The 27,872-nt window shown below is 45.4% G+C and overlaps 1 protein-coding gene across 2 annotated transcripts; it reads left to right on the top strand.

Annotated features, from left to right (window-relative positions):
- Nucleotides 1-270: 270 nt before the first annotated feature.
- On the top strand, nt 271-27,872 carry cyp26b1 (cytochrome P450, family 26, subfamily b, polypeptide 1). Of its 2 annotated transcripts, XM_070929777.1 has the most exons (7): nt 271-474; nt 15,765-15,989; nt 24,339-24,457; nt 24,740-24,896; nt 25,217-25,372; nt 26,834-27,118; nt 27,480-27,872. In XM_070929777.1, the coding sequence occupies exons 1-7, from the start codon at nt 271-273 to the stop codon at nt 27,870-27,872; spliced, it is 1,539 nt and encodes a 512-aa protein (XP_070785878.1). The 2 variants fall into 2 exon arrangements, with proteins under 2 accessions (XP_070785878.1, XP_070785879.1); XM_070929778.1 differs by lacking the exon at nt 15,765-15,989.

Genomic DNA, 27,872 nt, shown 5'->3' with positions numbered 1-27,872 from the left:
TTGTGACTCCTTGAAGACAGAGGGTCCATCTATCTGAGCGGGGAAATCGCAGTTCATTCATTCTGAAAACACAACCGCCTCTTGTCACTTCCAGAGGGGCTTTGGAGTGCGTAAAGGAGCGTTGCGCTTTTACGCAAAAACACTGTAAATCTCCCCGGGGATCCAGATCTACTCATTTTTGTCTCGAATACAAACTTTGAAGAAACTTCGGCGCAACTTTGAGCCGCTTTTTGAAAGTCGTCCAGAGAGAACGCCGGACTCTCCATCACCATGCTGTTCGACAGCTTCGACCTGGTCTCGGCTCTGGCCACTCTGGCCGCCTGCCTGGTGTCCATGGCCCTGCTCCTCGCGGTCTCCCAGCAGCTGTGGCAGCTTAGATGGACGGCCACGCGGGATAAAAACTGCAAGCTTCCCATGCCCAAAGGATCCATGGGCTTCCCTTTCATCGGCGAGACCTGCCACTGGCTCCTGCAGGTAAGCGCGTCCTCTGGGCTTGGAGGGGGGGAGGGGGGCTCGGTGGAGCGCGACACGGTGTCTGGGTCAGCGCGGGTCCCGGTGTCTGCGCCGGGGACAGAGCGGGACTTTATCCGTCTTATCTGTTTCTTTAACACTTTCTACAGTGTTTTTTTGACATCTCGCGGTCTGAGTTCATTCATCACTTTCACACTTTTCAGCGGGTTTTCTGCGCGCGCGCGCTCCTTCAGAGGGTCTCAGTGTGATGAGTTACTCTGCAGCGGGACAGTGAGGTCATCCCGACACCCACCTTCACCGAGTCTGTCGTTAATCCAGTTGGTGAAACAGGCAGCCAGAGAAGTGGAGCCTTTTCCACAGAACTCCCCATCGCGGTACAACTTTCATCAGCTCGGCTCAACATCCCATGATGCTCAGTGTTGCTCGTGAGGTCTCGTCTCAGCCCGGGGGCTCGCTGTCCCTGTAAAATAGTGTCTTTAGGTACATTTAAACTCATTCATTCTGCGGCTGCAGTCCGCGCGGCGACCATCGAATACTTTCACTTCACTTTTGATTAGTTTATAGCCCTGCAACCCCCCCCCCCCCCCCCCTCTTCCACTCTACTGTGGCCCCGTCAGGCGATCAGATCAGTTCTTTATTGTTATCGCAGACGGGAGCGTGTCGGGTCAGCCGGCCGCGGCGCGACTCTCCGTGCGCGGAGGGGTCGAGCTGCAGTCAGGCTGATAGGCGGCCGGTCATATCTGATAGGGGGGGGGGGCCGTCAGTGACAGCTGGTGTCTCTGTGCAGAAGCCGCATCCGCAACACTGCAGCACGTCTCGCTGTTTGTTTGGAATTCAAGTTAAAATGCAAAAATGAGAAGAATGTGCTTGTTGTTTATTTAAGAGACAGAATGAGGAAGAGAAAGAGGTTTCGTGGGTAAAAGGGTTAAGATGAGGGTAAAGCGCACACCTCCTCCTCCTCCTCCTCCTCGCTGCTGCGCACCGACGCTGCAGCTCCGCTCCCTCCCTCATCGTGGCCGCTTCCAGACTCCAAGTTCCCAGCATGCTGCGTGTCTCAGACATCATCCAGTTAGAGATTCCTCCTCTTGTTGAAAGGAGGACATCCTGTGACATGCACGTGTAGCTCGTAACTTTTCGAAGCTTTCAGTGCGGGATGCTGATGCTTCACTCCTCGGGCAAACTTGAGGAACTGACTAACTTCTAATTAGCATATTTGCTCCTGATCAATCAGGAAAAGTCCCACAATCCTTTGTGCGCAGGCGGAACTATGAATGTGTCTGAATGTGCGCTTGTTTAGAGACAGAGAGAGGACTGTGGATCAAAGAGGGCAGAGAGGAACGTTTATCAGCTGAGAGACGAAAGCTTCACCGGGCTGCACGTGAGTCCCGCTACTCAGCAGCCGTTGTCAGTGTGAACTGATGGCTCCCAGGAGCACGCGGGGGGGGCAAATAAAAAAAGCAACAGAGAGAGAGAGTGAGCGTGGGTGGGGGGCTCAAGAACAAAAGCAAATGGGGAGGGGGGGGGCAAAGCAGGGGCGCGACGAGCGGAGGCACGTCGGCCGTGTGCAGGGCTTGAACTCGCGGTGCTCCTCTCCGTTACATCTGACACCGAGTGAGACGCGTTCCCGGAATGCAACCGAGGCCCACGGCCAAGTTTATGGCGAGAGGAGGAGGAGGAGGAGGTGGGGGGAAAAGGGGGGGGGGGGTGTCAGTCAGATAGAGGAATGAAAGGCTGAGTACTTATGAGGACCAAATGTCCCCACAAGCCGAGCAAATTCTGGAAGAATCTGCAGAGTGAGGAGAGTTTTTCTCGGTCGGGGTCTTTTGCGTCTTTCAGGGGCCAGAATGGGACGAGGTCTTGACCTAATCTGAAAGTTAAGTAGTTAATGTCGTCACTGAAACGCCTCATGAATATTGTGAAACTACATGTATGAGAGAGGCAGAGATGCTGGGCTGATCATCGTCTGCGCTGTGGGAACAGGAACGAGGGGGGGGGGGTTGGGGGTCTGATGGGACCCTCTTGCCCGGATGCTGTCTTATGTTTCAGCTGCTCGATGAGACGACATGTCAGACGTGCTCTGAGACGAGTCGGGGAAGACGCAGCATTTGATTAAGTTCATGAAGTGGCAGACGTTGTGTTTTTGTACCATAACGGTCTCGATTAAGAGACAACACACACACAGTACATTTACTTCACTTCACAGGAGCATCTGATTGAGAGCTTCAGAAGTCCACTTTCAAATGATCACAGCGGGCTTCATCGTTCTCTACACTTAAAAAAAACAAGGACGGTTGTTGCGTCTTGCTTCGACTTATTGATTGAGACGAACTGTTCAGGTTAATAATATCGAGTATTCCCTTGGCTTGTTTGTTCGTGTATTTAACGCTTAAATCTGCAATAATAAAGATATCATTTTTGAAACATATTATCCCCTTTTAAGTTGAGATGGCAAACAGTCGCTCATTTCCAGTTAGGAAGCGACATTATCATTCACTGGGAGTCGTGTTTCTGGCTCCTTTTAGCTCTGTTTTTGGTCTCTACCGACTCCTTCAGCGGCTAAACGCTGCGCTACGTTCAGCCAGCTAGTTGCTAACTGTGTCTGTCTGCTGTTTTCGGTTGTGAATGATCAGTTTTTAAAGCTTTTAAACATCTGAAGACAGCTGCCTGCTGCGAGAGAGCGATGAGAGTGAACCAAAACAGCAAAGTTACGGACCGAAAAAGCTGAACAATGAGCTGAAACTGATCTTTGCTAAACACAGGCGACTCCTGGGCTGCAGATGGTGTGTTTGATTGTTTGTGTGTGTGTGTGTGTGTGTGTGTGAACGAGAGGCAGTTATGTAGGAATATGTCGCAGTCCGTATTCAGGTGCATCAAATGTCTAATTGACAAACAAACCGTCAAAAAGTAACTTTTTTTTTCTTGCATCTTGTTCAAGTTTCATTATTTTCTTTTTCTTTTCCCTCAACGTTTCGTCCAGATTTCTGACATAAACACTCTTTCTGTTAAAATGTGAGTATGCACACACACACACACACACACACACACAGTATATTTTTAACTTGACTCACGCAGCAGAAGCACATTTTTGTGACGGATCCATTTTAAAGCGATCTGCAGTTAGAAATAGTTTTATGGTCACTCTGCCAAAGAAATGTCTGCTCTCATTAGGAGCTGGAGCTTTCTGAAGGGACGGTGCCAAGCACACACACACACACACACACACACTGAAACACTACCTACATGGTGCAGATTCATGTGTATACCGAGACAAACACACATCAGTTATGCACCTACACACAAAGCATGGACGTCCCCTTCTACACGTGTAAATTTAAATTTAAAATGTCTGCAGTCATAAAAATGTGATTTATGAACACAAACATGAAACAACTTGTACAAAAACGTTCACGTGATGGAGCTACCTTTCGAGAGAGAAACATACAAAATACATTTCTGTTTTACGTGACAATTTGTTTAAGCTTTGCTGCATTTTTTGGAGGGATTTAATTACGTTGTGTAGAGTTTTACTACTTTTTTGTTTTAAAAAGTGCTCAAAGTGACAAATAAATGGCATCGGTTTTTCCTGTATTTCCTGCAACATTAGGGTCCAAATGAACATTGCTTTATACGAAACACACTGCAAAGATTTGTCGGATTTTAAAAATTAAACTCAAACACGATGTTGAAACTTCTTCACTAAGAGAAAGTTTCAAATCCAAGGTTTCTAAACAGAAACTGGCTGATTTTATGTCAAAACGTATTTGTCTGGAATAACGTGACGTGATTTATAAGTGCTGAACTGAAAGCAGTTACCATCTGCCGCCACTTGAGGTCCCCAAAGCGCAAAGTTCCCAGACGTGGTTTTGAGTTAATTGATGGTTTAAATGTGAACTTAAAAACAAACTTTTGGATTATGTACAGTTTACTAATACAATGTCTTAAGATTTCTGGGTAATGAAGTGTTTCAATCTTCCACAAAAAAAAAAACTCCCTTATTTGCGTGTCGGGGTCCGCCACAGCGCGAGTTTGACAGAATCGATATCGACACAGACTCAGACGTCCATTGATGTGGTTCCCAGTCATCGAGGGGAAACCTGTGATTCTGGATATGGCTTCTCCTGGTTTGGTCCTGATACCTCACACACACACACACACACACACACACAAATACACATGCAGCATGTGGTGCAGACAGGCTGGACTGAATCTGGGTCAGACCAGAGGAAATGAACACATGGCACAGAGACTCAGACTGTACTGTGTGTTCGTGTGTGTTGTGTGATTTAAGTTTGTGAATGAGCCTGGGCCAGACACACACACACACACACACACACACACACACACACACACACAAACAGTTGATTTCTATGCAGGGAGTGTTATCAGTGATTGTTTCTTTCTGATAAAATTTGGCCTTCAGCAGTTTGGACAAACTTTAGCATGAGCTCACATACACATGCATATATACAGCACACACACACACACACACACACACACACACACACACACAGTAATGCATTGACCGTCTGTCTGCCAGCCTGTCTTCTTGCCTCTGTCTGTTTTGCAGTGATGAAGTGTAAATGACGGTGGGCAGAGTAATAACAGTCCTGCAGACCAAACACTCTCTCATCTCACACAGTGATGACAGCTCTCTCTCTCTCTCTCTCTCTCTCCTTCTTCTTCTTCTTCTTCTTCTTCTTCTTCTTCTTCTACACCTGTCCTGCTGTCTCCGGGCTCTTTCTGGTAGCACTTTGACAAACCAAATTCCTCAATATCTAACAGGCAGCGAAGGATCGGCCGAAGGTAATGATTTCCTTTTTTTTTTTTAACCTTTAGTCTCATCTCGTGGTGCCTTCAAGTGCAGTCGTCTTTATGAGGACAATTAATTTGAACGGCCGTCTAATGTGGTTTTCATAACCTCGCTGGCGGAAAGTTTCTGGGAGCTTCAAGTTTTGACGTGTACGTTAAAAAAAACTCATTTATGATAAGCGCGCCACTGCATGTCTTCGGCTCTCCGTGTCCAAAATACAATGTCACGAGTTGCATTTGAAGGCAGCTTTGCACCAGAGGAGCACCCGGTTTATGGTTTATAATGTATAAGTTGTCAGATAGAAATTAAAGAGGTTTCACGTTTACGTTTCAACCAATCCTTTACTCCACTTCCACGCTTTTGAAAACGTGACTCAATCATACCTCAGTGTTATAAGTGAATGATCGTTATTGTTCTTTAACACTTGTCTTTTTAAACATCTTGCGCCAGTTTCTGTTCTGATTTCCATCGTTAACGAGCTCCAACTCCAACAGCAAGTGCCGATTTAAGAATTTAGAAAAATCTTTATGTTTGATCGATCTGACGGGGAGTCGGGCGGCGAAAGATTTGAATCCTAAAACTAACCTCATAGCCTTTTCTGGTTCACAGCACATGTGGGGTCTTTGTCTTTTAGCTGAGACAGAGCCGGGATTGTGAGGCCCGGTGGCTTCATCTATAGTAGGCTCCATTACTGCGGTCCGGCATGCTGTGTGCTGCATAACTGCGGTTACACAGTCCTGAGGCGAACACACACACACACACAGTAAATGGAAATACTACGACTATATGAGCTCAAAGTCACATAACATATAGTGTATGTAGATGTAACACACACACACACACATTCATGCACAGGAGTGTATGAGCTCATATTACAACACCAAATCATCAGCTCTTTCTCTTCTTTCTTTCTTTATTTCTACAAGAGTGGCAGGAAACTGTCAAGTGTGTGTGTGTGTGTGTGTGTGTAACAGTGTTAACATTCAAGGCAGGACCCTTGAACCTCCGAGGACTCTTCCTCTCACACCCCTCTAACTTCTTTTTAAAGCTTCTCGCCATCTTTTCGACACATCGCTCTTATTTTTTGTCCCATATTTTAGTATTTTTCATTTAATTTATTGAAGTGTTGAACACGTTACCGTTATTCTTGTTCTGAGAAGTTACCTTTTTTAAATAAGTAGCCTTCGTCCATCGCGTTACCGTTTTATCATTTGGCTCTAAATCTATTTCTGCTGTTCGTTTTCTCGTTTTCTTCCGTTTCTCTTCATCGGTCTTTTCTAACTCTCTGCACTTGAATTTTTAAAACTCGTCTTGCGTCTCTTCTTCCTCCATCCCCTATCTTTTCTCCTCCGTCTCTTCCATCCCTTTCACAGCCGCCCCCTCACCTCCCTCCATGTTTTGCTCATCTTCCTCCACTTTTGACTTTGGCTTTATCGCCAAAGGATCCAGCGACTACAAGAGTACATAAATAAAAAATGTAACTCTTTTTTTGGTGAAAGCGTCGCTCCCCATCTAGCTTTTATCTTTCTCCCTCTTCTTCTTCCCTCTCCATCCATCCTTCCCTCCTCCTCCTCCTCTTGTTCAGATTAGCAGGAGGTGCTGGCAGCGGTCTCCCTTGCCCCTTCTTTCACCCCGAGAACACACTGCTCCCTCCTCCAGCACTCTTGTCCCTGGCCGAGTATAGAGCCCGATGTTAAGCTCTCTTTCTCAATGAGTGTGTGTGTGAATCGCATTTATACCAGTTTGCGTATGTGTGTAAACGCTCCAAAGATAAATGTGGAATTATTCTTTTTGTTTTCTATTGTCGACAAATCTCACGGAAAGACCAAAAACCAACAATGTTTCTCAACACTTTACAACTCCCCGACGCTGTTTGTGGCACCTGAAGAAGAAAATATAAATATACTTTCATTTAAAATTACAAAAAGGCTCAGTATTTTCCCAAAATAGCTGTAGTTTTTAGCAAACATTAATTGAACGGGAGTAAATAGTGCTTCTGTTGGGGACTATTTTCAGCGGCGGACTGATACACATAAGGTGTTCTAGTATTTATGTATGTGGGATTGAGTCAAAATAAACTGCGGTGTGTGTGTTCAACAGTGTGACTCATTGTTTTTAATAGTAATAATAGATAATAATTGAATAATATCAGGCTGTGATACACACACACACAATATTTTTTAGGAGATACATTCATTGTACGTCTTTTATGGGATTTGTTGACAATGAGACGTCCTTGTTTCACACTGTGAGTCGCTTATAGGTGAGGTGTGTGTATGTGTGTGTGTGTGTGTGTGTGTGGGCAGGTATTAATAAAGTTGCGGGGACATAAATCTGTTCCAGCAGTCACATTGTGGGGACTCGCCTTCCTTATGGGGACGAAATGCAAAATTAGAGTGAAGACTTGGTTTCGGGTTAGGCTGAGGTAAGGGTTCAGGTTTAGGCACGTAGTGGTTATGCTTAGTCTCCAGGGAATGAATGTAAGTCAATGTAATGTCCCCGAAAGTGATGGAAACACGACCGTTTGTGTGTGTGTGTGTGTGTGTGTGTGTCAGGGTATTAGCTGGGGTCCCGGGGTGAGTGCTTAGAGAGTTTTGAACAACCATAATCTCCCTTCCTATAATGTCCCCGGGTCAGGGGCCAGCCCTCTCTCTCCCTCTCTCCCTCCTGCTCTCTCTCCCTCTCCCTCTATTCTTCCTTGTTTTTTGGCTGAACCATCCGAAGCCCTTCTCCGCTAATCCGTCCTTTTTTGAAAAACGAGCACCCTTCCCATCTCCCCGCCTCCTCCGCCACGCTCTGCGCTCGCTTTCTCTCGCTCCGTCTCTGGCGCTCACCTCTTTCTTTCACACTTTCTTCTCCTCATTCACTTTTTTTTCTCCTCCTTCCTCCTCCATTCTTTATCTCTCTTCCCTTTTTCCTCCTCTTCCCTTCCTTCTCTTCCTTTCTCTCATCCTGCCTTCTCATTTCTTCTCTTTCGTCCCTCTGATGTGGTGGCGTGACCGCAAAGGGACGGGGTTCATTGTCGAGTCGAGGACCTATCGTACCATTCAAACACACAATCACACACACACATATAACAACTCACACACTGGTTCCTTGGTATCTCTGGCATCGGCTGAATGATTGACACCTGAAAAGAAAGAAGGAATTCCCTCACAGCCTTTGACCTGGTTTCCTCTCTCTGCTCCTTCTCTGCTGCTGCTGCTCTCTCGCTTTTCATTTTTAACCTTTTTTTGGACCCATTTCTGGCTCCATCTGTGCGTTTCTGCATTCGGCGTTCAGCGTTTTGAATTCTCGGCCGAAGCATTTTGAGTTTCTGTGGGCGACGTGCTTTTCTTTACGCTACCTCTCCCGCGTCATTTTCCGACAACATTTGACTCGCCTGCTGACGAAGATGCGTCACCTCGCGTTGTTTCGTCGCCTCTAATCATTAACCGACAGCCTCCACACCTGCGATGAAGAGAAGTAACCAGTCAGTACATCTCCTCCCTTAGATTCGTGTATTAGGATTCAAGTAAATACGGAGGGCATTGAAGAAAACACTCATGCCAGATAGTAAAAAGAATTCAGTTTCCTAACACGCGAGCTAAACTGAGAGTCGATTTGCAATAAAACAGACGGCCGCAGTGGAATTTATGACAAATTTGACCGATTGAGATCAATCAAATCTACGTAAAGGAGCCGGTGACGTCACGACTAACAGTGATGCCTCCAAAAGGAAGAATATAAATTAAAGTAAAGCATTTATGTTACTGCAAATTATTTCAACAGAAGAATTTAGTGGATGTTTTTAAGCGGGTTACATTGCAACATTGGAAAAAAAACCCAGAAAATATCACCCAACATTGAGTTTTCATTCACGTGCATCATGCAGTTGATGCATACATAGAATATATCTGTCGCACAATACATCACATTCAATTACCAGATGCAAACATTCACATCACTTCAGCTGGAGGACGACAGCAGCTCCTCTGAATGTATCAGCATCACACAAGCGTCTGAGCCGGTAAATGACTCTTTATTTCAGAAATGCTGTCGTTCGTTTCCTGCTACTGTTTTCCCCCTCAGCCTCTTTTCTAGAAAAGCCCTCTGCGAGCGTCACCCCAATATTTCTGTTTTATAACTTCTCCAAATGTACACACACTCTCTCGCTGTGTGTGTGTGTGTGTGTGTGTGTGTGGTGGTTGAGCCGCGGCGTTGATCTGAGTAAACATAATTAGCTGTGTTTTTTTGTCTTGCCCTAATAAAAGAGTCATTTGTTGGACATTTCCACTGCGCTACAAAGAGGACATTTATAAGCCCGGGCCCAGGTTCGCCCCCAGGCCAACCCCAACAGAACAGACGGGGGTATTTTTAGCACGGCCGGCGCGCTAGCTAGCGCTGCTCGGACAGTGTGTGTGTGTGTGTGTGTGTGTGTGTGTGTGTGTGTGTGTGTGTGGAGAGAGAGAACAAGAGAGACGGAGGTTTTATGAGATTTTCTGTGATCGCAGTGGCAGAATTTCTGAGTGCATGTGAGTGTGTAATGAAAGGTTTTGTGTGAGTGTTTGGATGGCGTGTGTGGAAAATCCTCACTGAACCCCCCCCACTAACCCCCCCTCCCTCCTTTATTGAGGTTCTTGTAAAATATCTGATGAATCTCTGTTCAAAAAATATAAAAGGGACTCTGTGGACGCGGTACATCGCTGGTTACAAGAACAGCCCTGTCCAGACGGCAGACACACACACTTTCCTTCCCTTCACTGGTGTGTGCGTAACCTTTAACCCCCCGACACAACCTTCATTTTACCTTAAATCTGATCCTAAATCTTAACCCGCAGCTCTGTGACGCCTCAGAGTCCAGTTTGAAGCTGCATCCGCTGCTCTCAACCTGAACGGGAGAGAAAAAAGTCTGATTTTAAATTTGGACATATTTGGCTTTGACAGAGAAGAGGCCGTCGTCGTGTGCAGTTGGAGTGAGGAAGCGTGAGGTTGGAGGCTTTGTTGTGTAGATGAATGTGGGACTTTCAAAATAAGAGATTCTGTGGTGAAATTAGGAGCATACTGAAGCCTCGATGTCCCTGATTTAAACGTGACCCGGGGTCGGGGGCCGTTAGTGGCTCTTCCTCTTAAGCGTACTGGAGAACAAAGCAGCCTAAACATCCTAAAGACACTTTAATAGAGCAGTAATTATTAACTACAACGATCGTCATTAACAGTCAGTTTTATCGTACCTAACGAACCGGACGACTTAACTGGTTATACGGGAATTATTTAAAATAAAATTGACTAAAATACTGTTTAAAGTTAATGTTCATGTTCACAAAACTAGAAAAAATATACATTCAATAATGGATCTTATCTGTGGACTCTCAGTGAATTACACAAACAACAAGCACACAATTCATGTGACAACAACAACAACAACAACAACGCAGAAACGGCGCTTGATTTCTGGTCTCTTTACATACACATGCACACATCATGTTCTGTGCCTCCGCAGCCGGCTTCTTCTTCTCTTAGTTGCTAGGCGACACGTCCACAAGAAAAAAAAAAAAACTTTGTGCCCGCCGCCATTAGGAGAAAAACCTCTTTATGGTTTTCAGCTCACATCAGAGTTTGTTGCCTGTGACCTCGGCGGTAGAATCAGCCGTAATGTTGTGGTCGCAATTTTGGTTTCTGGGTTGTTGGTTGTTTTTTTTTTTTGTTGCGAAACTAAGCGAGTGTTTACAGCGAGAGACTTCGCTTCACTGAAGTTTGGAGGGAAAGTGTGTGTTCAGCCTGCGCAATCAGTGTGAAGCTGTGACGCCTGCGTCTCCGCGGCGACGTCTACGACTGTGTGTACGTGTGTGTGTGTGTGTGTGTGATCCCGTGTGCGGTTATGTACGTGTTCTCCTGCAAGAGAAGTGTGGCGTCATTACATCACAACTTTTCCATGCTTGCAGTGTGTGTGTGTTTTGCCAGATTTGGGAGGGAGGGGGGGTGTACACTTCTCACCTTTTATGCTAAATGTCATCCAGACCACACCCCTGGCACACACACACACACACACACAGATTATTTTAGTGTAACACATTTACGCACATTTTTTTTTTTCCATTTTCTTGTGGGGAATAAGACAGACGAAAACCTCCAGTATCCTGCCAAGATGTGTGTGAGTGTGTGTGAAAAGAAAATAGAGAGAAATGGAAAAGAGAAAATGTATGAAGAGATACACACATAATGCACGTAGCTGCACACACACACACACACACACACACACACACACACACACACACACCACCACAAAAAGTACACAATCGGCCCAATCTGATGCTGTATCTTGGAGTGTGAAAGGGAGCCTTGTCTGGCTGCCTGAGGAACTCCCTTCGAATTGGACTGTGTGTGTGTGTGTGTGTGTGAGTGTGTGTGTGTGTGTGTGTGTGTGTGTGTGAGCAGGCCTGCCAGGCAGACATACTAAACCACTCTACATCCATGTGGCAGCAAAATGTAGCTTGGAAAACAACCCCACTCTTACACGCACACACACCCCGAGGGCTCCAGAGGCCAGCCGGCGACCTGGTGTGTGTGTGCGCTAATGTGTGTGTGTGTGTGTGTGTGTGTCACAGTAAAAAGAGGAAGTGTACAGGAGCTGTGAAAACAGTTCAGGTCAACAGTTTGTACCCAGACAGATCGACCGAGAGAGAAAAAGAAACCGGAATCTGCAAAGGTGAAGGAACGAGGGATAAAAGACCGAATGAGTCCTTGAAGATATTCACAATAAAAGACAAATCGACCTGATTGGCCACATTCAGGAGGCTGTTTCCAGTAACTAGGATGAAAGTCAATGGCAGAAAAAGTTTCAGCAATCTGAACAGCGGGTTTTAAATGTCCGGCGTTGGTGTGAAATCCCTCAAAATCAAAGAGCGGCCGCTTCTAGTCGCCATTTTGCACCAGGAATAAATGCATCATAGGAGCAGGACGTAGACCAGAATGCATTGCAGCTGTAAGAGGAGATGCATATTGAGTAAATCTTTATAGGAAATCTCCAAAATGCACGGTGTAAATAAAGTAACGTCAGCGCCTCATGAAAAGGTCTTAACATCTGAAGTAGCTTAAGCGCAGTGACAAACACGGTTACGGAGGTGGTGGGTGCGTGTCGGGCTGAATGCTAATTAGCAGCGTTTTTCATCTATAAAAGCAGTCTGGCAATCAGAGTTTTCAAAGCAACATGAAACGGCTAACGGAGCTGCAAAGAGGCCGAAGCATCTGTGCTCAATTTGGGCCGAGTTCACACAGAGAAAACGTTAAGATGTGAGGTGCGTCGCAAGAAGGGGAGGACGAGATGAGCTGCGCAGGCGAGACTGCAGACGCCTCCGTGTGTCTTTGTTCGTGGCTCGACGAGGTCTTTCGCTCTGCGTCTTTTCAGGTGTTTTTTCGCTTTGCTTTCTGCGACAAAGAAAAAAAACCGCACCTGTCCACTGAAACACGTGGAGTTTAAAAGCGCTTCTGCGATTGAGTCTTTGTGTGAATTAAAGCCTCAAAAAACTGCAGTAAATGATTCATTAGGTCAAGAAGAACAGCAAACTGAATCGACCCTGGATTACAACGTTTTTTTACTTTCTACAAAGACCTGCACAATATAATAGGTTAATATGAAGGAAAATGTTTATTTCAGGTGTGTACCTCCACACCCGCAGTATTGTTTATTAAACTTACTGGGATGAACAAGAATACTTCAGAAATAAAGGCAACAGAGCACATGGCCCACCTTCAAAGCAGACATCTTTGTTTCTCGGGTTGATGAAGTGTTTCCATTATTTTGGAACAACACTCTGCGGCTTCGAGGCTTTATAAACATCGTGACGGTAGCAGCTAACAGTCCTACGATCCACAGGAGGAAGCGGACGATCGTTTCAGCACCGAACCGACAGCTTCTGTTCATGTGTCGTCGACACTGGTTTTGTGTTTCCTGCTTCCTTTTTCACCAGTTCTTGAAGCGACAGAAGCCGCTTTTGATTTGATTGCATCAACTGTATCAAGGCTTCGCTGCAGGACTCTGAGCCGCGAATCACTGTGAGGATAAATGTGTAGCGCTGCGCACACACACACACACACACACACACACACACACACACACACACACACACACACACACACACACTGCTGTGAGAAGTGTGTCTCAAACAGGAAACAAACTACCTGCTAAAATTAGTCCCTGAACACACACACACACACACACACACAAACGTATGCTTCATACACTCTCTCTCACACACACACACACACACACACACTGGTGGTTTCCTGTAGTGTGACGGTTACAGTAGCTCTTCATGTGACTTCCTGTTATAATAAAACGTTCGCTCGTATCTACATGATGTTTTTAAAAAGCACTCGATAATGCAGAAATATAAATGTGGGACCTCATAGTGCTGTTTACATATGTTACCCGTGTGTGTGTGTGTGTGTGTGTGTGTGTACATATCTCTTTCCCCAGGAGTAAACTGGGGTCAAACCAGTTAGTGTTGTCACGGCAATTTGCAGTTCGGCCTCCGCGTGTTTGTTTGCTTTGCGCGCTTTTTTTTTTTTTTTGGGGTGAATTTTATGAATTTGAAGTGTGTGTACATGCATGTGTGTTTTAACTGTATGTGTGTGTGTGTGTGAATGATGTGTTTGTCTGCGAGGGTTGGTGTGTGTGTGTGTGTGTGTGTGTGTGTGTGTAACACAGTAAGCTGCCCTCCGGCTGATATATATTCTTTTCACTCAAACAGCCCATTTACAGTTCTGGGGTCGGCTCCCTCTCGCTCTGCCGTGACCCGGACCGTTTAGAGGTCAGCGTCAAAGCTGAACTCAGGTCAGCTCGCTAACTGACTCCAGCTCCGGTCCTCTGGGGGTTTACTGACGGCCGGGCTGCTCAAACCGCGGGGCAGGGGCCCCGAAACAGGCAGTGCGGCTTCTTCTGGTGGGTCCCAGAGTAAAAAAGGGGGCAAAGATGTTGACTGTAACCTCTGCAGCAGGAAGTTTGAAGCATTACAAGCCCGTTTTTATTGCTGTGGTGTTTCATGTGCTCTGGTCTCTCTGGATCAGCTGTCAACTGTGGCGTCTTCTTCTTTGGATTCTCTGTAGATTCAGGTTGAGTTTCTGTCCGCTGTCTCCTGCCTTGGGATGGATGGCTATCTCTGCTCTTCTGCTCTTCTTCTGTTTATTCCAACTGAAGTGGAAATGTGAAACAGATCCTACATGTAGATTTGTGTCCATTAAATCTGTTCGTACTAGATAAACATCAAAAGTGTTGAACGATATTTCAAGAGGCTGAAAAAAGGATGAACTGAGGCTGAAACTGATGAAATCCTTGAGGAACCACATCGAGATCTTTTTACATTCCTTCACTCGCGTCTTTCTGCAGGAGAAATTTAATTTACTGTACTTGAAGCCTGAGCTGAAAATGTTTTGAGAAACTTTAACCTCGACTGTTCATCGGTCGATGTTGAAGCCGAACTCAGATCACATCCTGAAGGCATCCTGAATCAGCTTTCATTGAATTAATCCTCTGCTACCTTCAGCGTATATACGAGATGATGGAAACATCAGTAACTTTTAGCATGTGGGGACTCACCAGAAATGGTCTGTTTGGGCCCCAAACCACAGAGAGAGAAAAAATACGTACTCAGAGCTTTTAGAGGTGAAGATCAAAGCTGGAGGGAAGGTCAGATCCTAAAAGGCAGTTTGAGATTAATAACAAGCGTAAAAATCAGTCGTGCAGAGCTTAAACTTGAAAGGTTCTGGTTTTTCTACCATCAGCATCATTTGGCAGCTTGTTTTGTTACAGATGGAGGAGAAGGAGCAGAGCATCCTCCTTTTTCTTGTTTTTTGTGACACTGAAGGGTTCGTTTGTCCGTTCTGGTCAAAGTGAGCTTAAAGAAGGAGAAACAAAAATCTTAGGAAATTAGAAGTCGGAGATGAGGGGGATCTCCACGGACCGGAGGGGCAGGAAAAGCATCAGCTGAACAGGGTGGAGTGTTTGGGGATTTCCTCGAAATATTGTCCTCTCACACCTTCTGCTGTGCGTCTCTTCTGGTAAAGGGGAATTCCACCTTTCTGCAAAAATTCACATCGTTTCCTCGGCAGTCTCCCTCATCTTTTTCTTTCGCTTTCTTCAGCCTCCAAGGTTTTAAGTGTCCCTGCCTTCTTACATAAATAAAACTCTTCGTGAAGTGAAAATGCAGCACGAATGACGGCATCAGTGATGGTGATATGATTAAAACACCGGGTGATTTAAGGTGAACAAAAAGCAGATCTTTGCTAATATTGTCGGATGTTTGATGGGCTAAAAATTTAGATCTGAAAAGCAGAATCAGCTCCAAGTGAAGCAACGTTTGAGTCTCAAATACTGATCAATAATCCTACAACACTCTTGCAGAGTTATTATTGTTTGTCTGATGGAAATAGTTACTTAACCTTTTTAGGACACCTCTCTCTGTTTTCGTTAAAAGCCTGGTCTCCTCTCTGTCCCTCTGTCCAGGGGTCGGGCTTCCACGCGTCGCGGAGGCAGAAGTACGGCAACGTCTTCAAGACCCACCTGTTGGGCCGCCCGCTGATCCGGGTGACGGGCGCCGAGAACGTGCGCAAGGTGCTGATGGGCGAGCACACGCTGGTGACGGTGGACTGGCCTCAGAGCACCGCCACGCTGCTGGGACCCAACTCGCTGGCCAACAGCATCGGAGACATCCACCGCAAGAGGAGGAAGGTCAGGACGTGCGCACGTACATGGATACACACACATACATGTGAGGGTAAGGGAGGGGAACATGTCGGCATCACAGTCACGCTGGTAACTGCACGAAGAAGGACTTCCGTAACCCTTTAATGGAAAGGCTAATACTACATACATGTCTCGCTCCACCTTTTGAAGAAACACTCTAATAAGTCAAACTGTACCTGCAGCCACGGCCGAACATCTTACCGCTTTTTAAACTCTACTTTGGTTCTCCACACCGCATTAAATCTGCAGCAGAACTATGGAGGAGTTCATGTCTAATAAATGATGAAACTGAGGAGAGAATTTACTGGAGGATCTGCAGATTTAGTGGGTTTAGACTGGTGGTAGAGGCTGTGTAATGTGCAGGTATAAAAACACACTCACAGTCATCTGAGTCACCTGCTGCACAATGAGGAAGGCAGGACACACTCTTCCCCACACAGACACACAAACAGAAAGAGAGAGTATCAGTGTAAAGCTATCCCGTCCTCTCAGGCTTATCAGCAGCGTTCTGGCCACTGAAGCGTGAGAACGACTCCTCCGTCACTCCGTCACTCCATCCCCTCCTCCACTCATCTGCATGGAGAGAGAGAGAGAGGGGGGGGGGGGGGGTCTTCTCTGCTTCCTTCCTCCCTGATTCTGACTATTACCTCTCTTCTCTTCCTCAATCTGTCTTTTTCTGTCTCTCTGTACTTCCTCCCTCTTTCTCTCTCTCGTTCTCGTTTCTGTGCCAGGACCATTTCAGGTAATCAGCCACTTACCTCTCCCTCTTATTATCCCGTTATCCCCGGGGCACATACCTTCCCTCTCTCTCTCTCACACACACACACACACACACACACATACACACACACACACACACACACACACACACATTTGATGCACATACACACAAAGGACCAGAACGAGAAGAACAAGAAGCAGAGTCTGGTGTGTTTTCCTGTAAATCAGTCTCCAGTTTTCTCTCTCTGGATCCTCTGGATGGGTTCGGAGGCGGGGTCAGGTTTCGTTACCGTGGTGCCCGGGGACAGTGAGGGGTCGGCTGGGTCTAATCTGGGCTCTGATCCCCTCTCCTCTCCCTGGAGACCCCTGCACTAACCTCATGTAATGACCCCTGATTAGGAAGGCTGCCTCCAACACAGCACAAAGAGGGGCTTTCTGTGGGGGCCCAACACACACACACACACACACACACAGCCAGATACAGAGACGGGTACAAGGTCGGTAACGTTGCTCATAGTCGTAGGTTTAAGCCCTGCGTTGCTAAGCAACCACACCGCCAAAGTGCCTTTGAGCAAGACGAACAATCTCATACCTGCTTCTGTCAACGACCTCTGACCTTCCTGATGAAGGGTCACATTGCAGAGGTTGACTAGACTTTAAAAGACGCTAAAAAACAGACTTGAATACACTCGGCAGCATAGCAACATTACGACATCCCCGGTTGTTCAATAGTAATTTTCCATATTTTGACCAATAATAAAATCTTACGTCTTCATATAAATAAATGTCTAAAAGTTGATTTAGCATAAACGTATTTCAACCTCCATCCAGTTCAAATGCAAACTTTTACATTTTTCTATGACACTACGAGCTACGTCCCCACACTGACTGAGGTGCACCAACACTTCAAGTGACTTGATTGGCCCTTACAGTAACGCATGTTGCTCTGTGTGTTCAGACAGGCTTACAGTGTTGCTCAATGGCGCCTCGACAGGGGAATCAAGTCACGACATTATGATTACAGGGGGCCAGCACACAGATAGAGAGACGGAAAGCGTGGCACGGAGGGCAGGGAGGTCAGCTGGGCTGTTTTCAAGGCTTGTGTGTGTGTGTGTGTGTGGGGGGGGGGGGGTTGGTTGGCAGCTCTCCCTCCTGTTTTCTGGGTAATAAAACTAAGTCAACAGACAGAAGTGAAACAACATCAACTGAGAGAAAGAATGAGCGACTGGCTTACTGTCTGACCCACTGGACCAGAACTGCTGCTCTGTGTGTGTGTGTGTGTGTGTGTGTCGGCCCTCCTTGTGGTTTTCGTACGGAAAAACAATCTTCACACAGCACATTAGCCTTTGGTGGATCAACGGAGCCAGCCAGTTTCCATATAACCCCGTGTTAAGCTAGGAAACCAACTCCCTCTAAAGAGCCACAGCGGCCTGGTTTTCCACTACAGGCCAATCAGGGCCAAACGGGGCCAGCCAGGACTCACACATCATCGTTGTCTGAAAACAACATCAAAAAAGGTTTATCACTTCATACCATATCAAGGCTTTAGTCCCACGGGCTCGTGGACAGTCAGGAGCTGGAGATGCTTCAGAATTTGGAACCAGTGAGTCAGTTATAACAAGACTTCTATAGGCAGCGTTCAGTACTTTAAAGACACATTTCTTCACTCATATCAAGGAAATGGGGGGAGGGCATCCATATTCAGTCGACCTAACTCGAACGACACAAGACTAAAGTACATGTGACCTTTCTTTGCCTCAGTTTACACAGTAAACTAAATATAAGATGAACGGCCCGGTCTCTCTCCGCCTGGCTCGGCAGTATAAACTGACAGAATACACAGTAAGTGTGCCGTAGTAAACATGCTGAGATGGCCTCAGTGAGACCTCACCTGCGGTGGAAAAATGTCCCTTTATACTGAAATAACACTGCGTGAATCCAAGTTAGGATTTTTAAGGCACATATGCAAATACACAGCGTGTTGACTGTGGCAGCCGCTTCATTATTTTCACCCTTCTGACGAACCTCTCACTCTGTCTTTTCTGTTCCTCCGCTATTTAAATTCCTTCATTCCACCTCTCTCCTTCCCTCTCCACATTTTCCTTCCCCCTTGTTTTTCTTCCCTCCATCCCTAAATTTAGGAGAAGCAGAAACACAGAAGGGTGAGACAGGGAGGGAGATCGGACGGGAATAAAAGATTCAAACCGACCTCAACTTAAATGTCACTTTTAACGCGACATCTTCAACCTGCTTCCTGTCTGTGTGTTTTACATGCAGGAGGTTCAGTCCAACTTTCCCTTTCTGTCAGCGTGCTGCTCTGCATGCAGCCCTCACGCCTCTGTGTGTGTGTGTGTGTGTGTGTGTGTGACGGTGAGTCTGTTTCCTGTGTTTCTGCTCATCACCAGTAGAGGGCACTGCCAATTCTAACTGAGCTGCAGCCCACGCTGCCCGTCCCCTCTTTGCTTTTACTCGGTTTTATCAGTCTCTAAGGTCAAATTTAAAGAAAAGATATATGAATGGTGAGTTGTAGCAGAGTTTAAACATAGTTTTTACAGGGAGGGGTGAACACAGACCCACAACCACGCATGATGTCCCACTGTTATCTTAAGGAAAGCTCACGGCTGCACTTCAGATGATTTCCATATTCCCACTCCATCTGAGGGATTACACGCTCCTCTATTGGCTGGGAAAAGCTCTAACTATCAAAAATCCAAATCCATGCAGAAATCCACAGTAATACAATGTTAAAATACTCAGAAATATGGTCAGGAAATATACTAAAAAGTACTCATTATGCAGAATGTTATATTATCATGAATTTCGTATTATAGGAATGTTATTACTGATGCCTTAACATGTAAACAGTATTTAATGTTGTAGCTGGTTACAGTGGGGCAAATTAAACCTGATTTAAACACTGTTTTGGTAGTTTAATCTATAAAACGCGTTATATTTTATTTGTTCCAGCCACCAGTAGCTAACTAAAGGTGTCAAATTGATGCAGTGGAGTAAAAAGTACAATATCTTCCTCTGAGATGTAGTGGAGTTAGAATGTAAAGCAGCATAAAGTGGAAAAAACCTAAAAGATTGTACTTAAGTGCAGTACTTTTTGTACTGTAGAGCAACTAGCGACTGCAGGGATGTTCAGTGGAGTAAAAAGAGCAATATTTGTGAAAACTCAAGTCTCGTAAAATGGAAATACTGGAGTTAAAAACCAGCACTGAGTTCAGGCTTAAATAATGTGGTTTAGCCTCCTGTGTGACTTGTGTTGTAACATGAACTTCACCTGGCTGCTCTGACCTTTTTACATCTAAAGCTCTTAAGCTCGCCAACAATTCTCCTCTGATTTGAAGTGATGATAGAGGCGGGGGGGGGGGGGACGTATGGACCGCTTGTTTGACTAAGAGAAAAGAGAGAAAAGGAATAAAAAGGATTTTAAAAAAGGATGGATGAAGGGGCAGGGAGAGACGGGAAGAGGCGGGAGAGAGAGAGAAGAATAAAGGAGTCTTTACATGTCTGTGGAACCAGCAGCTCGCAGCACTTTCACATAATTTAAGACATATGGACGTTATTAGGACGGCCGTGTCTGTGTGTGTGTGTGTGTGTGTGTGTCTGCGACTATATCAGTGTGTGTGTGTCAGAGCCTGGTAGTGTGTGTGCGACAGTGTGTGTGTCTTTAAGCCTGTGTGTTTGCGCTGCAGGCTACAGAAGACAGTCACGTTTTTGTGGTGCAGCGAAATGACTATTTTACTTGAACAATCCCTCACCACCGCCCCCACCGCCCCCCCCCCCCCACCACCTCCACCACCCCCGTCCTGTGTGGAACTTGGAACGTCCCAGAGTGACACTGCATAAAAAACTGTGTTTGATTGGCAGCCAGGCTGTGTAGGGAGATACCATGCGCATGTGTGTGTGTGTGTGTGTTTGTCTGACCTGTAGTTACCTTTCAGAGTCTTGGCCTCACGTCTGCCTGCACACACACACACACACACACACACACACACACACACGACTGACTCACTCACTGGTCCTACAGTAGCTCAACCCTGCTGCTCCCACTCTATTTATGTACAGTCTGTGTGTGTGTGTGTGTGTGTGTGTGTGTGTGTGTGTGTGTGTGGAGGAAAAGGCAAAGTACTCACCCAAATTGACCAATTATGCATAATCCAGCGCAGACGGGTGAAATAGCTGAATTCACAGCGTTACACAACCTCCGCTGGCTTAAACAATATTTTGTCCAATCACCTTTCGATGTTTTGGTTTTTCTTTTCTTCTCTTTTTGAGATCTTGCTCAACATTTTCTGATGATTCTGAAACACGTTCGTCCAGTTTTCAAGGCGAGGGATCGACAAGCTAGCTAACAGCCGGCTCGCTTGCTGATGAATAGTCTGCGTCGCGGAGCCATTGATGTGATCTAAGTAAATCCTCAAATGACAAATTAACCAATCAATTTACTGACGAAGAGACCCGTAAAATGAATGAATGTCACCGACCAAATCTCTAACAGACGTTTAAACAGCTTCGTAAACAAATGAGTGACTGACGAGTAATTGACTCAATAAATGACTGATGGACCAGATAATCAGTCAGATTACTTTAATGACATTAATGATTATTTGACGGAAACAACTAAATGTTAGTAACCGACTTAATGACATACAAATAGGCCAGATGTAAATATGCAACCTTGTATGAACATGTAACCATAGCAACCCCCATGGGACAATAAATAACTGGGAAGACAGTTTATAGATACATCACTCCCTTAAGTTTCATCCAAATCCAGTTTGTGGTCTCCAAAAAAACCCCCCCTCATCCTCATACAACTAAACTGACCGCCCGACAGACAAAAGAACGGCCATGACAGCCTTTTGTTTTGTTTTTCGTCTCGGACTGTTTTGAGGTCAGTTAGTGTAAGTAATCCCCTGTGGTCGGGATTTGAGAGCAGGTCATGTAAACTGATCTGTGACCAGCAGCCCCAGGGCGCGGCAGCAGAGGAAATGTAGCGCTGCTAACGTCTTGGAGCGCTCTGTGATCTGCGCTAACCACTCCCTAACACACACACACACACACACACACATATATATATTGCATACACGTAATTCACACATGCACACTTTCATGCACACAGCAGCTCAGTGGACTATTGTTCATTCATTCGGAGGGAAGCAGGGTTTGGTAGGAATGATGAGAAAGAGGGAAGAGGGCAACAGGGGAGAAAGAAAACGAGAGGAAAATGAGGTAGAGGACAAAATAAGAGTACGAGTGCCCAATTGATGGTTTGGTGGCTGAAACATCGACCTCAGGAACCACATGTACCCTCACTGGCCTGGGCTCAGATCCCACTAGAAGCTCCTTTCTTCCCTCTCAGCCTCCATTATGTCTCAATGAAAAGAAGCAGGAACACTTTGTCTTTATAAACATGCTACTTCAGTGTGTTAGCACATGGCAGATATATTCCAAATACACAATCGAGTCATTTTCTTCGGGCGTGATGTGCTTAAACTGCCGTAAATCCAGCAGAAGTTCACTTTTAGTGCAAACACAGTGTGGTGCACTGGTTTCCCAAAGGTTAATTCTGGACAGATGCCACTTTGAGAAAGTGTCATCGAGGAGACTCAGCATGTAAATGTACCAACATCCCATCATAGTTACTAAAAGTAAAGTGTACATTGTGTTACGTGTAGTTTAGTTTATCTGCATGGTTATAAAAAGTAGAAGGAAAGTCATAAAACAAACCCACAGCGATAAAATAAAAGGAGAAAAAACCACAGACAAGATGCAATTATAAGTTAGTGCAGGTTAGAAAATAGAGAAGAATAGAGAAGCTCGTGAAAAACACTTCAAAACAAACAAAAAAGGAAAGAAGGCGAAACAAATCTACATGCAAAAGCTCTGCCCGCATCTTAACAAGCATTTCCAGAACGATTGTAAGGCTCTTAAAGTGAATTGAGGGGCTGATGGACCAGCCGCCGATCATTCGACAGAAGAATTCACGTCTAATATAAAATTTGCTTGTTCAAATGTTCCAGTCTCGTTTCATTGGGCAGAAAATGCAAACCATGTGTACCAGTCGCTGAACTTTCTCAACAATGTGCTGCATTGCCTTCTTGTGAATAAAAACCCCCAAAGTTTTTTAACTTCTGTGAAACTTCAGTTGAAGAAATTAGACGGTCGTCTACGGTTTTTAACGCCGAATTCTTTTAAAACTTAATGCTGAAAAGCTCAGCTGTTCTTGTTCATCACTGAAAAGTTTACCTTTCGCCCAATCAGCAGTGATATTAATCATCCTCTTCCACATTTAGAGCAACGTTGTGACTGTTTTAAGGAGAACTCAAAAGGCTGAATGCATAAGAAAGTTTATTTATCCAAACATAGCTCAGTGTTAGTGATTCATATTCATATAAAAGCCCTATTCTAGTCCAGTCCGCTCTCCTCTCTAATGTTCTACACTTGTGAATCATTTCCAAGACTGTTTTAAGGGCAGTTTCAGAGGTTAAATCAGATGGAATGTTATTTGTCCAAACAACACTGACGACCGGTGACTGATTCATACTAAAAAATACTACGAGCAGCCAGGAAAGACTTAACCCCCCCCCCCCCTCCTCCTCTCTCTTGCTCTTTCTGCCTGTCATTCTAGTTCTGCTGACTACAGGGGAAAACCTCCACAATGTATAAGTCTCTGCAGAGGGGGGAGCCGGGGGGGTGAATAAGGAATGGGCATCACAGAATGTGAATAACAATGAACACGCGATGGAAAGTCTTGTCTAGGTATAATTCAGTATAATTCAAGAGGGATTGATTGGTAGAAACTGTTGCAGAGATCTGACAGGAAAGAGAAAGACGGGTGCTATTAGGACTAAAGCAGTGCCGTCTATTTATATAGTAGTAAACTGTAGCTTTGTCCTTAAAATCTGCTCGTGCCACCTAATTTAGTTCAATCCATTCATCCTGAGGGAGAAATGAATGCCAATATACCAAATTTCATGGCAATCCATCCAATACTTGCTGAGATACATTAGGTAAAAGTCAGAGGATCGCCAAAATCAGTAGGCGTCATCCTTTATGCACTGTGGATATCTGTGCCAAATATCATCCATCCAATGGCTAACAACAACATACATCCCCTTTTTAGTTATCCAAATATGTCTTGCACTGAATTATTCATCTCAGTGAAATATTTGAGATGTCCTGAGGACTAACAGACAAACAAATGGGACTAAAAACCTCCGTGGTGGAGCTAATAAATGTAAATATTATAGCAGAATAAACTTTCCTTAAACCCTCCAGCCATCTGTTCACACACCCTGTCAGTCAGGATTTGTCATGCTCGGAGGTTTCTGAAAGATACTCTGCTTGTGTGGGTGTCTCAGTGTAAGAAGGACGTACACAGTCTGTTTGCTTAATCACTGCTTTTGTCCTCCGCTTGGACTTGAACTAGTTCAAACAAATTCTCTCTGTGCTTTCTGTCCGTGTGCCAAGTCATAAAATTTATGAGCATTTAATGAAAAATCGGGTGGATCTCTATCAGTACGGCATGTGTCATGAACAGACAGGTGCAGTCCCAGTCAGCATTTTAAATGACACCGTATGCCTCTTGCTCTGTCTCTCCAGGTGTTTGCCAAAGTGTTCAGCCACGAGGCCTTGGAGTCCTACCTGCCGAAAATCCAGCAGGTCATCCAGGAGAGCCTCCGAGTATGGAGCTCCAACCCTGAGCCCATCAACGTCTACAGGTAGAGTGGGGGTGTAGAAATGTACTCACAAGAGATGGAAATGTCATTGTTATTGTGCTTAGAAACTGTGGTAGGATCGTGATCTTGCTGCAGGTAGAAATGCCATCATAGTGGGTCGAAATATTGTACAAACCCATAGAAACACCAATACAGCGTACAGAAACCTCATCATGATGGTAGAAACATCACAATTAAAAGTTCAGGCTGAATGCAAGTGAGGATTTATTGCATTTAGGTGCATCTTAATACGGAATGAGGTCCTGATTGGTTGTCTTTCCACAGGGAGAGCCAGAGGTTGTCGTTCACCATGGCGGTGAGGGTGCTGCTGGGATTCAGGGTGTCAGAGGAGGAGATGAGGCATCTGTTCTCAACCTTCCAGGACTTTGTTGACAACCTGTTCAGCCTGCCCATAGACCTGCCGTTTAGCGGCTACAGGAAGGTGTGTGTTGACATCCTCTACTCCTTTTTACCCTTTAGCCAACGTTGTCATCACTTAATGTGGCCCTATTTGTTTGTGTCCCAAAAACAAAACTATTCTCTTTATGCTGTTGTTGTTTCTGGTTCTTTCACTCTGTTTTTTACTTCACTTTCTATAACTGAAGCATTTTTTGAGTTCTCAACATCACAAAAGGAACATAAACTGATTTGAAAAAGAGTAAGATTGAAATTAATGGTCTGCTTTTAAAGAATTGTTGGTATCTTTTAGTGACAATTTATATAAAAGCAATGAGGCTAACTTTCCTTTGTATGTGTTTGCAGGGTATCCGTGCACGAGACACCCTCCAGAAAAGCATAGAGAAGGCCATCAGGGAGAAGCCGCTGTGTTCCCAGGGGAAGGATTACAGCGACGCGCTGGACGTCCTGATGGAGAGCGCCAAAGAGAACGGCACCGAGCTCACCATGCAGGAACTGAAGGTAATGCACAAAAACCACCTGAGTAGGAGGAGAAGGTGTGCAAACATGCGCTGCAGAGACGCCACTCGATCACACAAATCACCTAAGCAATGAACATAACTTATGATACACATCTTAATGTGAAATCTGACTGAAGGGATGCTAAGCTGATGCCCACAGGCAGACAGCAACAGTATAAGACACACACACACACTCATGGACAGGCACACCCTCTATTTACCTATTAAAGTAATTCTGAGGAATTCTGTGGAAACTCAACTCTCTCTTGCTCTCTGTGGTTTCTGGGTTAAGTCCAGGGCCAAAAATAAGTCAACACTCCCCCTGCTAGGGGTCTGAAAGAGGCCTCCTGTACGCACACACTCACATATATATATATAAATACGCACACAAAGTGAACTGGGGAGCCCCTGTCGCAGAGGCCCAGCTGAAGCACTCTCCTGCAGTTTTCTGACGCACGCATATATAACACACACAGGTAGGGCGAGGCAGAGATGTGTTTTGACACAGATGATGGCAGATGAGAGGTTTATAATCGTGCTGCCCAGCCTCAGTGTTATTTATTCCACTACCTTAATAATGAGCCCGGCATGGCGCGCTAAATGTTGTCCTTGGATATGTACTTCATATTTCCAAACACAGTACTTTTCAGGAATTAAAAACAACATACTTTTATTATGTATTGGCTTTTGGCATTTTCTTTGGCCCTGTGTTGTTACGAAACAAATGGCAAGCTTGAGGTGTGGGGTGGATTTGTGCCCAAAGTAAGGTCGAGAGCCCACGTTGAGTTTGCTCACAATTTGGCTTAATAATTATTGACAAAAAAAAAAAAAAAAGATTTCACATTTTGAAAAGTATAAATTAAAATGCCACTGAAAACTCTATGACATACAGGGTGATAAAATCTGATTTCTTCAATCATAAATTCAGAATTTTGCATTTCTACGACCTCAGAAACAGTAATTGTGGCTATGGTTGGGCATTTGGCTAATATCCACCCTCCCTCAGCACATAATACTACCATCTATATTTCCACTCTTTATTCAAGTGACAAGCAATTAGCCCATCAGAAGCTGTGGGAGAATCCAATTGGCTTGCCCACAAGGTAAAGACAAATCAACTCGTACGCCCTCAGTACAGTTCTGCACATTTACTTTCCATATCAGTCATTGGTTTTGGAAAAACCAATGTGTTTAGAAAGTTTCATATTTTCTAAACCCTTTGAGGAGAAGCGAAAGAATTGCTCATCCTATATCCAATAGTCTGTTGGATCATCTGATACAGTGGAGACTAAAACATCTTAAAATGAAACAATCTGAGGAGGGTCTTTGGTTGAACTGCTCACAGCTCTTAGACATAGAGAACTTGTGAACAGGGCTCTGAAGTAGACATTGCTCATCACATGCCAAAAGCTTAAGGAACCAGCGCATCAACGCACCGTATCGTACCTCTTTCGCTCCACAGGAGTCGACCATCGAGCTGATCTTTGCCGCCTTTGCCACCACGGCCAGCGCCAGCACCTCACTCATCATGCAGCTCCTCCGCCACCCTGCCGTCCTGGAGCGCCTGAGGGAGGAGCTGAGAGCCAGGGGTCTCCTCCACAATGGCTGCCTCTGCCCCGAAGGAGAGCTGAGGCTGGACACCATCGTGAGCCTCAAGTACCTGGACTGTGTCATCAAGGAGGTGCTGAGACTCTTTACGCCCGTCTCAGGGGCCTACAGAACCGCCATGCAGACCTTCGAACTTGACGTGAGTAGCCCAGTAATAGTCCACATCTAGCATCTTTGCAAGTTTTGTGTTTTCTGATTTGACTACTGTCTGGTTTCAACTGCAATTTCTGTCTTTTAATCTACACATTGGTAGTTCCATTGATTAAGAATAAGAACATCAAACCTATCAAACTACAGGAAACCAAACAGTCATGGTCTCTACAATCCGCCATCTCATTTCCAACGAATGGTTCATTAGAAGAACATAGTCTTCTAAGATCTTTATGAAGAACTTACAAACTTTTCCAGCGTTGATTAGACCAAACAAATCCACCTGCAGTCATGATTGCACCCTTACAAATCTGCTCACTGGCTTAATTTCTCTGTCCTTCTGTCTCCAGGGAGTCCAGATTCCAAAGGGCTGGAGTGTGATGTACAGCATTCGGGACACCCACGATACCTCAGCTGTCTTCAAGGATGTGGACGCCTTTGACCCTGACCGCTTCAGCCAGGAGCGGGGAGAAGACAAAGAAGGACGCTTCCACTACCTGCCCTTTGGCGGAGGTGTCCGGTCCTGCCTGGGCAAGCAGCTCGCCACCCTCTTCCTTCGAATCCTGGCTATTGAGCTGGCCAGCACAAGCCGTTTCGAGCTGGCCACCCGGCAGTTCCCCCGCGTGGTCACGGTACCCGTGGTCCACCCTGTCGACGGGCTGAAGGTCAAGTTCTACGGCTTGGACTCCAACCAGAACGAGATCATGGCCAAGTCGGAAGAGCTGCTGGGAGCGACTGTTTGA

The sequence above is a fragment of the Enoplosus armatus genome, chromosome 23 (genome assembly GCF_043641665.1).
Source record: "Enoplosus armatus isolate fEnoArm2 chromosome 23, fEnoArm2.hap1, whole genome shotgun sequence".
Taxonomy (NCBI): Eukaryota; Metazoa; Chordata; class Actinopteri; order Centrarchiformes; family Enoplosidae; genus Enoplosus; species Enoplosus armatus.
Note: the sequence above shows the minus strand (reverse complement) of the source record. Positions and strands in the feature narration are given on the sequence as shown.